General features: G+C 40.0%; 3 protein-coding genes across 7 annotated transcripts in view; 1 reads left to right on the forward strand and 2 right to left on the reverse strand.

Moving 5' to 3' along the window:
- Positions 1-118: 118 nt before the first annotated feature.
- On the reverse strand, positions 119-1,258 carry LOC107048201 (potassium/sodium hyperpolarization-activated cyclic nucleotide-gated channel 1-like). Its single transcript, XM_015271267.1, has 4 exons — positions 1,158-1,258; positions 899-1,086; positions 620-834; positions 119-529 (listed from the first exon to the last, which is right to left on the reverse strand). Exons 1-4 carry the CDS (start codon positions 1,256-1,258, stop codon positions 119-121), a joined length of 915 nt encoding a protein of 304 aa, XP_015126753.1.
- Positions 1,259-3,139: 1,881 nt separating this feature from the next.
- LOC107048305 (F-box/LRR-repeat protein 14) lies at positions 3,140-9,090 on the forward strand. 2 transcript variants are annotated; one of them, XM_015271422.2, is made up of 6 exons: positions 3,140-3,305; positions 3,489-3,761; positions 4,942-5,429; positions 6,322-7,264; positions 7,717-7,860; positions 7,951-9,090. In XM_015271422.2, exons 1-6 carry the CDS (start codon positions 3,192-3,194, stop codon positions 8,152-8,154), a joined length of 2,166 nt encoding a protein of 721 aa, XP_015126908.1. In that variant the 5' UTR covers positions 3,140-3,191; the 3' UTR covers positions 8,155-9,090. The 2 variants fall into 2 exon arrangements, with proteins under 2 accessions (XP_015126908.1, XP_015126909.1); XM_015271423.1 differs by having other exon boundaries at positions 7,982-8,052.
- Positions 8,243-11,006, reverse strand: part of LOC107048306 (heat shock factor protein) — a 10,258-nt gene continuing 7,494 nt past the window's right edge. For all 4 annotated transcript variants that reach the window (XM_015271425.1, XM_015271424.1, XM_015271426.1 and 1 more), the window contains 2 exons: positions 10,488-10,734; positions 8,243-9,927 (listed from right to left, as the gene is read on the reverse strand). In XM_015271425.1, the coding sequence (XP_015126911.1) occupies positions 10,502-10,734 (233 nt within the window). In that variant the 3' untranslated portion in view covers positions 8,243-9,927; positions 10,488-10,501. The remainder of the gene's footprint in view (positions 9,928-10,487; positions 10,735-11,006) is intronic.

Consider the following 11,006-nt stretch of genomic DNA (forward strand, 5'->3'; position numbering starts at 1 on the left):
TGATTTAGGATGATTTATTCTGTTGAACTAGTCAATTCACTTATCTCGAATTACCACGATTGACTAACATTTGAGAGAATATATTCAATTAAAAAATTGTGACTTCTCATTTCGTATCTTATCGCTCTAATCTAGTTAATGCAAGTCTCTGCAATCTATTCAGCAAATTCGCATGGGAGCTGAGAATCGAGAGAAAGTCAGATCGTTTCAACACAGATATTTCGCATAATTCGAGGGCTATGACGTCCGCGAGACGTCTCTCATGCTCCGCGATGAGGGATATCTCCCCGAAGTGAGAGCCCTTGGACAGTCGGAGGATTTCTTCTCCCGTATTCTTCATAACTGCGACTGTCCCGCAGCGTATGTAGAACAAAGAGTCCCCGAGACTTCCTGATTTTACTATTGGGTCGTTCGGCAAGTAGATTTCACTCTTGATGAGGGTCAGCACCTCGGAGAGGACGGGCTGGGGCAGTTGCCTGAGGAGATTGACTTTCGCGATCATCTCCTCATACTCGTGAAGCAATAGTTCCTGCGGAATTCATCGACGCGTATTTCTTTTTGTATAAATAATCATGATTTGATGCTCTTCATGTTGAGTAATCATTGATTAATTGATTACTCGTGCTGATACCTCACGTAAATTCGGCGAAACCTGGGACATGATCATTTTATTTCTCTCAATATTCCTCTGATAGTACTCATAATACTCGAAGACTCTATGCTGAATGGAGTACGGAAGTTCTTTATACTTCATGTACTCGTAAAACTGCTGCACCTCTCTGACGTTTCGTTTTTTTGTCGAGTCGAAGGTCGTCATCAGCTGCAGCAATTGCGCTGGGTAATTGTCAATATCAACTTCCTTTACTTTTTAACGTTAAAAATTGCGGCAATAGTGTACCTAGCACATAGATGAATCCGATCCTCCCCAGAATAGTGAGGAGTAGATTAAGAATAATGTCTTCGGTCGTATTGACGTGGAGGTAATGACTGGAGCTCATCAGTGCGGTTGTCGCGCGATTTAATGAGCTGATGTATCTCTTGACAATCGTGTCTCTCTTCTTCATGTAGTCGGAGGACAGCCATGATCTAATGATCGTTGATAAAAATTGGGGATTATTTATTTTCGAGGTTTCACGCTTTCTTTTTTAATTGCTCACCGGGAAGTGGAGCTCTCCCAGGCGACTCTCCCAGCTGCCAGGGGTATGTACAACTCCAGACATGTTGCCCAGTGGAGGCAGATTATCGAAATCATCAGCATCTCGATGATTTTAGATTTTTGAAATGACGTTTTGTACATCTAGAGGGAGAATCTCAATTTAAGAGGCCTCGGGAGTAAAAAAAAATTCCTAAATTGCTTAAAAAATTTGTTCATTCTTTAGAAACCGGATGCAGCGAGTTGAGGTTGATTTGAAGAGGATAAATATTTTTTTTTAATGTTTAAACATGCGAGGTGGGGCCGCCGCCATCTTTGAAGACCCTTCGGGCGGAGACAGGGGGCATCTAAGATGACGGCGCTCATACCTCTCAACCACCTCGTGTTTTTGAACATTTTCAAAAATTATTTCTCCTCTTCAGGTCAGCTCCAGCTCGTTTCATCTAGTTTCTAGGAAAAGAACAAATTCCCCGAGCTATTTTTCTAATTTTTTCATTTCCTAAATTTTTTTTCTCGTTTATTTTTTTTTTTTCGTCTCACATGACACATTTGACGTGTAGATTCCATCAAATTCCTCATCCTCACGATCTTCAAAATGTTTGGGCTAGTCCAGGGCCAGTCAAGCCCTCCCTCAGGGTTGAAAAACCTCCAGACGACGTAAATCATCTCGAAGGGGAATCCAGACAGAAAATCCAGTAAAAAAAACGTCTTCAAATAGTTTCTGACAATGAAAATATCTTCAAAAGTAGAAAATTCTAGTCAACACGGATAGAGCAAGCCTTAAACTCACTCAATGATAATTTTCCTCTCCAAGAAGACGGCTCCCGTCGTCGAGTCGAAGTATCCAGTGAAAAAATTGAGAATAATATCGATCGAAAATATGAGATTGATCGATATAAATAGATAAATCCAGTCCTGCTGGCGGTGGAAGAAGAAGGTGAGTAGAAAAATCACTAGGATTAATGAAATCAGGGTGAAGAGGGTCATGAAGATGTTCCAGAGGATCTTCAATCGACTGAACGGGTGGATGACGAATGAAGAGTGCCGCAAGTGTCTATCGATATCGTAATTTATGCTGGCGGAGCTCTTCATGAGGAATCCCGTCGTGGCGTGATGTCTCGATAGGATTGAGTTGTGGATGATCCATTTTTTTAACCCAGGGATTACGCCAGTCGCGGGGAAGAGGGTGTCGAGCTCATCTGGCTCGATTTGCAACTGACATTTGTGAACGACTCGACTAACCTGTTTTTTTAATATGAATATGAAAATCTGGGAGTTTTTTCGGAATTTCGATGAGTACCATCTGATGTTTTGAGAGAGGACCAGCTATCAACTCCAGTAGCTTCATGTTTCATTGAGTTTTTCTGGAATTACGAGGAGTGGCGAGACTTCGCAGCACGAATTCTCAGCCAAAAAAGAATGAAAAAATCTGAAGGATAGCTTGAAAAATTTGTTCTTTTTTTATGAACTGAATGAAGCGAGCTGGAAGTGATCTGAGGTGGATACATAATTTTTAGAAATGTTCAAAAACGCGAGGTGACAGGGATGAGCACCGCCATCTTGCTTCGATACCCCCTCCCTCTGACGGAAGAGATTTTAAAGATGGCGGCGCCTCCACCTCGTGTTTCTAAGCATTTCTTTTCATCTTTAACCTTTCACATCTCTTTTTAGCCGAGAAAATTTTCCCAAATGAAAAAATTGCAAATGGCAAAATGGCGCGAAATTTTTCCAAATTTTCGGTCTTCATGAAAATCGCTTTTTTTTGATAACATGAACCAAAAAAATTGTGAATAAAAAATTTTGTTATAAGACGGAAAAAATGGGGATAAAGAATAAAAACGAGGGATGAAACATCATGTGATTGCCATTCTCTACTGAAGGCCAGCCCCGGGTGCCGCAGTGACTGCTTACGCTCCTTTTAAATATGACGCACAGCTGTTGAGATGCAGTAGATACGTCCCGGACTAGTCAGCTGATCACCTCCGATAATGTGACATCTCTCTCACTCCGAGTTGTCACTGTCTCCAGTCATTGGGACATGTTTTCAATAAGTGGCAGTCTTCGGCCAACAGCTGAGGACGCAATGGCAGTCAGTGAAAATAACGACGTAATGGACATGTCGGACAGTGACAATCCGCAGTTACCAATCGAGGTAAATAAATCGTAATCGTAATTTTCCTCGTTACAAAATTTTTCTCGTAAATATTTTTTTTCCCTCATTTCGTCAACTGCGTTCGCCTCCACATGAACACGATCATCCGATCATTCTACGTCTTCGGGTCATCTTTTGTCATTTTTTCCTCAACTGAATTCGTAATAAATTCTCGATCTACAGGTAATAATGCACATAATGTCGTACCTCTCGGTGTCGGATCGAATATCCGCTGGGCGCGTGTGTAGGCACTGGCACGAGGCATCTGTCAGCGCCAAATTTGTTAATCGTCAGGCGCTTCTCATCAGTCGTGAGGAGGATAATCTACAGAATGTCATGAATACGTTATCCGTATCCAATAGACCATTTTATCATTTTATCTTCAAGGAGATTGAAGTGAAAGCTTCATTACCCATTTGGAGTAGATTTGGGCCTATTATGCGCAGTTTGATTATGGTAATTGAAAATAATAATAATTCGCTCATTGAAAATATTTTGACAATTTTTTTTTCATTGAAAACATCCCCAAATCCCTTCACCATTAAAGTCCATCCTCATCACGATTAATAATAGTGATAAATTATCAATTATAATTCTTTAATTAGGAGGCCACCGGGAGAAAAAAATCTAAAATGCAGAAGTCGTTGAAAAAATTGTTCCTTCTTTCGAAATTGAATAAAACGAGTTTGAGGTGATTTGAAGAGGATAAATAATTGTGAGAGATGGTCAAAAATGCGAGGTGATTATCAGGTGTGGACACCGCCATCTTGAATTCCCCCTCCACGTGTCACAAGGGAGTTCAAAGATGGCGGCGCTCCCACCTCGCATTTTCAATCACTAAAAAAAAATATTTGACCTCTTCAAATCACCTTCAACTCCCCTCATCGGGTTCCTATAAAATGAACCAATATTTTGAGCCATCTTTCAGATTTTTCCATCCACTATGGTAATTGAAAATAATAATAATTCGCTCATTGAAAATATTTTGACAATTTTTTTTTCATTGAAAACATCCCCAAATCCCTTCACCATTAAAGTCCATCCTCATCACGATTAATAATAGTGATAAATTATCAATTATAATTCTTTAATTAGGAGGGCACCGGGAGAAAAAAATCTAAAATGCAGAAGTCGTTGAAAAAATTGTTCCTTTTTTCGAAATTGAATAAAACGAGTTGGAGGTGATTTGAAGAGGACAAATAATTGTGAGAGATGGTCAAAAATGCGAGGTGATTATCAGGTGTGGACACCGCCATCTTGAATTCCCCCTCCATGTGTCACAAGGGAGTTCAAAGATGGCGGCGCTCCCACCTCGCATTTTCAATCACTAAAAAAAAATATTTGACCTCTTCAAATCACCTTCAACTCCCCTCATCGGGTTCCTATAAAATGAACCAATATTTTGAGCCATCTTTCAGATTTTTCCATCCACTTTGGGCTGAGAAATCCCATCACAAATTTCTTCCCGAATTTTACTAATTTTGTTTTTACTCGCAAGGGCTCCTAACAATAATTATTAAAAATCCCATTGTTATGATCATCAATAAATATTAAAAAATGCGGCTATAAATATAAAAAAAATAACATAAATACCAATAAACGGGAAAAAATGAGGTTGTATCATAAAAATCCCCAGGTATGTTGCGACTTGAGTGAGAGAACTCTCGTCCACATCCTGAAATCCTGCACGAACCTGCAGACAATCCACATAAACGCCTGTCGAGAGTGTCTAATGTCCGGTCGTCTCCTGGACGACGAAAATGACGTAAAAGAAATTTCGAACAACCTGAAGTCCCTGGTGGAGCTGAGCCTGGCCTCCAACAGGTACCTCAGTGACGCCCTGTTCAACCGCCTGATCTCGATCTGCCCGAACTTGGAGTCGCTGAGCCTCACAGACTGCCAGATCTCGTTTCACTCCGGCCTCTACAAGAAGTTCTACCCCGCGAGGAGCTCCCTCGATCAGGCCTCCGAGTCGGTCCTCACGTTCTTCAACGTCCTGGAGTACATAAAGAAGCAAGCGAAGAGACTGAAGCACCTGAGCCTGGGTCGCACCCTGATAGACAGCACAGCGCTGAGCACCCTGGCCACCGTCGACGGCCTCCAGCTCCTCTCGCTCAAGCTCAGGTTGTAGTAAACAAGTTATAAGTTGATATTTAAGAATTTAGAGGACTAAAATATGAGGCCGATTGCAATCATTTTAACAAAATCAGTTCATAAACAACGATAAATCAGTAGACTAAATTTGGAAAAGAGCGCGAGAAGAAATATCACCATAAAAATTCGAATAATTAAGTCTTCAGTAAAATACGAATGGCAAAAATGGTCACAGTGTAACCTCAAGAATGAAATACATGATTAGCTTTGAGCAATTATAAATTAAAAAAAAATTGGTACTCGAAATTAAGGGTCATGAGGGTCAGGATAAGGGTTATGAGGGTCAAAATAAGGGTCTCGAGGCTTACAAAATAAGGCTCATGAAGGTCATATAAGGGCCACAAGGGTCTTAAGGGTCAGATTAAGGGTGAGAATAAGGGCCGCAAGGGTTAAATTAAGGGTTATGCAGGATTAGAATAAGGGTTATGAGAGTCGAAATAAGGGCCCCGAGGGTCACAAAATAAGGATCATGAGGGTCCGAACGAGGGCCACAAGGGTCAGATTAAGTGTTATGAGGGTTAAAATAAGGGTCTCGAGGCTCATGAGGGTCAGAATAAGGGTCACGAGGGTCTAATTAAAGGTGAGAATAAGGGTCCAAATAAGGGCCACGAGGGTCACAAAATAAGGATCATGAGGGTCCGAATGAGGGCCGCAAGGGTCAAATTAAGGGTCTCCAGGATCATAAGGGTCAGAATAAGGATCGCAAGGTTCAGATTAGGGGGAGAATAAGTGTCCAAATAAGGGCCACGCGGGTTAGATTAAGGGTTATGTGGTTATGTCATTTATCCCATTGTCATGTAAATTCACCGTCACCTCATTCGGTAATTTTAATTCCTGTTTTACTCCTTGATATTCCCACAAGGTCCTGCGATCAGCTGTCGAACTCTGGTCTCCGGACCCTGGTCCACCAGAGAAGCCTGAAGGTCCTGGACCTGAGCTTCTGTACTCGCGTGACCGACGCAAGTCTCCTCTGCATTTGCCAGAACCTCGAGAACCTGGAGACACTCAACATCAGGAGATGTCGAGCTGTCACCAACTACGGAATCTGCCAGATCAGGTGCCTGAAGAGGCTGAAGGAGCTGGACATCTCCGAGTGCGATCAGCTGACCAGTGGCTGCATCACTCAGGGCCTCTGCAAGCCCAACCGGCTAGGTGGGCCCAACGACGAGGAGCAGGTCTGGGAGTCCGAGAACATCAATCCGAATTCGGCCCAGAATCACCTGGTGATGGGGCAGGATTCGTTCAATGAGAATCTCGAGATTCTGTCGGCGAACGCCTTGAATCTCGATGAAAAGGCCATTGAGTGCATTGCTGCCAGTTTCAAACAGCTCAAGTCCCTGGACATTGGGTATTGCTTCAGTGCAGTCACTGATAAGACGGTTCAGAAGATCTTCAAGGAACTGACGGCCATCAGGAAATTGAGGATCAGCAGGTGCGACAAGGTCAGCGACGCCGGACTGACGGGAATGGGGGCGGGGGCTAGGGACCATCTGGTTCTGCCTGAGTGCTCGGCTGAGGTCAGCAGGATACAGGAGATCGCGGGGGCCAAGTTGAGGATCAGTCTGGGCTCCAGGGCGGAGGAGGAGATCGTGAGGGACGCCAACAGGAAGCGGGAGGTCATGGAGATGTGCGAGGACACTGGCTCCAGTTTGGACTTTGATATCGCACCTGGGTACTCATTATTGAGACTGAGGGGGCTCAGGGAACTCGACCTTGCGGGGTGCAATAGGGTCACTGATGTCAGTCTCAAGCATGCGTTTACGTTTCTCGAGTTGAGGGTGCTTGACCTGAGCATGTGCCAGCAGGTAATGCTCATGGATTTCAGGGGGAATCTAGTATTTGACTCTTAATTCTCTTCCCCCCTCTCCCGATCGACAGTGTCTCAGGGTTTTAGTCTCGAAACTTTGACAGAAAATCTGAGAATTGAAAAAAAATTATCGTGTTGGAAACGTTCCGGTGAAGAGAGTGTGGTGAAATGAGTTGGGAGTCGTTTGGGGAGAATAAACAATTTTTAAGAATGTTTGAAAATGCGAGGTGAGAACAGGTCTGGACGCCGCCATCTTGGGAGGCCATTGAGATTCAGGGAGGGGGTTGCAAGCAATATGGCGGCGAGAGTTGCCCTTCACCTCGCATTTTCAAACAATTTTTAAAACCGTTAGACGGCTTCAAATCGTTCTGAACTTGCTTTAATGCATTTTATAAATAGGAAGAATTCGAGTGCAATAATTTTTTTATTTGATAATGGGATTTTGTCTAGATAACACACGTGGGGCTGGATCACCTGACGAGGAACAACAGAGCCATTGAGGATCTGAATTTATCGCAGTGTCACAATGTCACGGATGTGGGGATTCAGTATGTTGTGGAGAGGCTGCATAGACTGAAGCGTCTGCATCTTCAGGTGAGGAAAAAATCCCACAGGTTAAAGAGGAGGGGGGCGTCGCCCCCAAATGATGAATAAATTCGAAAACATCATTTTTATCATTTTCAGAGCTGTTCTCAACTGACTGACCACTCTCTAGACGCGATAAAGCTCAACTGCAAGTCTCTCCAATATCTAGACGCTCGCTCCTGCCGAGGTATCTCCTCCGTCGGCATCGAGAGCCTCGTCCACCTGTTCCACGTCAAATACTCGGATCAATCGGAAATTCTGGGCCCCCGAGACGCACCCACCCCTCCTCTACTGCGCAGATAATCCTTCGCTTGGATTTTCACGTTGAAATTGCGCATCAGAGAGCATTAACAACAATCGGGGAAACATGGATCAATCAAATAAAATTGTGTCATTACTTATCAACTGTATTTACACATAAATTTACCATTGTTGACATTTTTTACATATTTTTACGTCAGTATTCACCAATTACTGTATTTAGAAGTCGTTATTTAGGTCTAATATTTCTTCTCTTTCCATTCTGCTTCTGACATTTTTAGAGAATCACGTAAAAATTGAAAGTTTAAATACAACAATTTGCGAGTAGTTGGTATCCAATGAAAAACTGAAGTACAGAATGGATTTTATAAAAATTTCAATCCCAATGAGAACAAAATCCGTATATTATTTTTACAGTGTTAATAAATTCAGTTTCTAAAATCTAATACATTGAAAATGTGATGATAAATATCGACTAATTATGCAAAATGTTCGAGCCATTCTCGATCAAATAATAATTTACACTCGAGGGGTTCAGGACATGATGCAGTCGAACAATTAAAAATAACGAAATTTCAGGTGAAATTTTTTTTCAAATGATTTTTCGACTTAAAAGCTGCAGGTCTGGACGTAAAAAAGTACCAAAGAGTTGTTATAATTTTTCAACGCTATTTTCATTATTATTTAATATACTCTATATTTCATTTATTTATTTCAATCACCTCCTGAACTCATGACAATTAACGTATTTAATTCTTTATGTTCGTTAAAATAATTCCAAACAGCAGACTTAATCCTAAGTTATCGTGGAAAAAAGATACCATAATGAGATATAGCACCATAACGAGGATAAACGTGAATTCTAATAGGTAATAGAATAATTCCAATCGATAATATAAATTATGAATTCTCAGTTTGGTTGATGCTGTATTCACACTTAATCCCGAATGAAAAATATATTTTTCTTACTAAAAACATTGTCTTTAATTTATTCAATGTAAAAGAGAAAAATTACTTGCACTCGATATTACTCATTCTTTCATTATTATTCTCCCTTATTGTTTCTTCTTGCTTGAATTTAATTGTGAAACCAAACCGAATGATTATTCATCATTAGTGCAAAATAAACGCAGAGGTACCTATCATCCCAATAAAAAGCTTCCATTCGGAAGCAAAAAAAATCCAAAAATAACTGATGATATTAACAAACGAATAACTTTCATCTCTCGATAATTTATTCACTCGATTATAAGAGTTGAATGCAGTTTAAAAGCATTTTACAATTACCCATTCCCAATAATCAAATTCTCACAACTTTAATTGGTTAATTATTTATCTCAGTGAGGATAAACGCTGTTGCGTTGTGGGAGATAAAAAATAAACACAGTATTAAATAAAATCACTCACCATCTATATTTACTCATCGATCGATTTCTGGGGTCATCGCCCAGATTATTTACAACGTTGTTTTGAAAATCTCGTTTGCTTCGAAAAAGATCTGATAATTCGTCATATCTCAAGCCTGTTGAGTCTATATTTTAATGGTTTAAAGTTAATTATCCATTCATATTTGATTTGATTCAGCTAAAAATTCAATTATGACGTACAAATATTGATTTTGAGAATTCAAACTGCGTTTAATCCATCATCTTACGTCTACAGTATTCGTGGTGAGTATGTGCTTATTTTTCGTTAATAAATTGATGAACTATTGCTATTAATGGACTCTTCAACTTAATTGATAAATCATCTTTTTTCGAAACAGTTTTCTCAAGAAATTATTCATCGCCTAGATTATCCAGCTGTTTTCCAAGGCTAAAATGACAGAAAAATTGATGATTTATTCATTTATTTTTTCATTAGTACTTATAATAGTCTTTTAATCTTATTGTTTCTGTTTTCTGGAGTGAAAATGAGGCGACACCAAAGTTTTCATGAAGCATAAATGAACTATAAATGACAAAATTAATTGATTTTGAGAGATAATGGTAACAATTCAATTGAATTGATTAATTTTCGCAAATGAATACATATCAATTCGTCTTAAACCCTAATAATTAATTCTCATGGATTTATTCATCGAATGAAAGATAACAATGTTATTCTTTCATTTAGATTATTCGAAAATACATGTATTCAGTCTTAAATGTCCCTCAAATATTGAAACTCAATGGATTTTGAACAACTTCAGGTGCAGAGGAAATTAAAAAATGGAAGAGTGACTGCGAAGATGTGAACAAAACAGTTCTAAAGTCATTTTTGTTACAATAGCGTCCAGATATCGAAAATTAACAAAATTAGTCGTTAATCGTTGAAACCAGCCACAGAAAAGTTTTAACAGCATTTTTCTTTGTTTATAGTTGAAGAGGACTCACCAATGATGAATAATCTACGAACTGGTGGACGAATTGGCGTTATTCTGTGCTGCTAGAGCCTCGAGAAGAGCTCCCTTGCTGTCCTCCAGGCCCAGGGGATCAGGACTGTAGAAATTTTGGATGCTGGCTGGATTCACTGGACTGTTTATTGATGGGTTTGATACACCAAAAATGTCGTCATCGAAGTCAAGAAGACTGGAGGTCGGGTTGTAGGCCATCAGTTCACCCCCGGTGGCTGCAGTATTATCTTTAAATGCAGAAAATCACAAATTTAATTAACGAAATTTTTTTCAAATGATTTTTCGACTTTTGTCATAATTTTTTATTTACGCTATTTTCATTCTTATTTAATAGCCCATATGTTTCATTTATTCATTTCAATCGTCTCAACTCATGGCAATTAACATATTTAATTCTTTATGTTTGTGTAACTCGTGATAGCTACATTGGTTAGAGTAGCGAATTGGTAATCTGAAGGTTGTGGGTTCGAATCCCCTCCTTTTTTTTTTTTTTTTTTTT

Source organism: Diachasma alloeum, unplaced genomic scaffold (genome assembly GCF_001412515.2).
Source record: "Diachasma alloeum isolate Michigan unplaced genomic scaffold, Dall2.0 Dall_scaffold_00186, whole genome shotgun sequence".
Lineage (NCBI taxonomy): Eukaryota > Metazoa > Arthropoda > Insecta > Hymenoptera > Braconidae > Diachasma > Diachasma alloeum.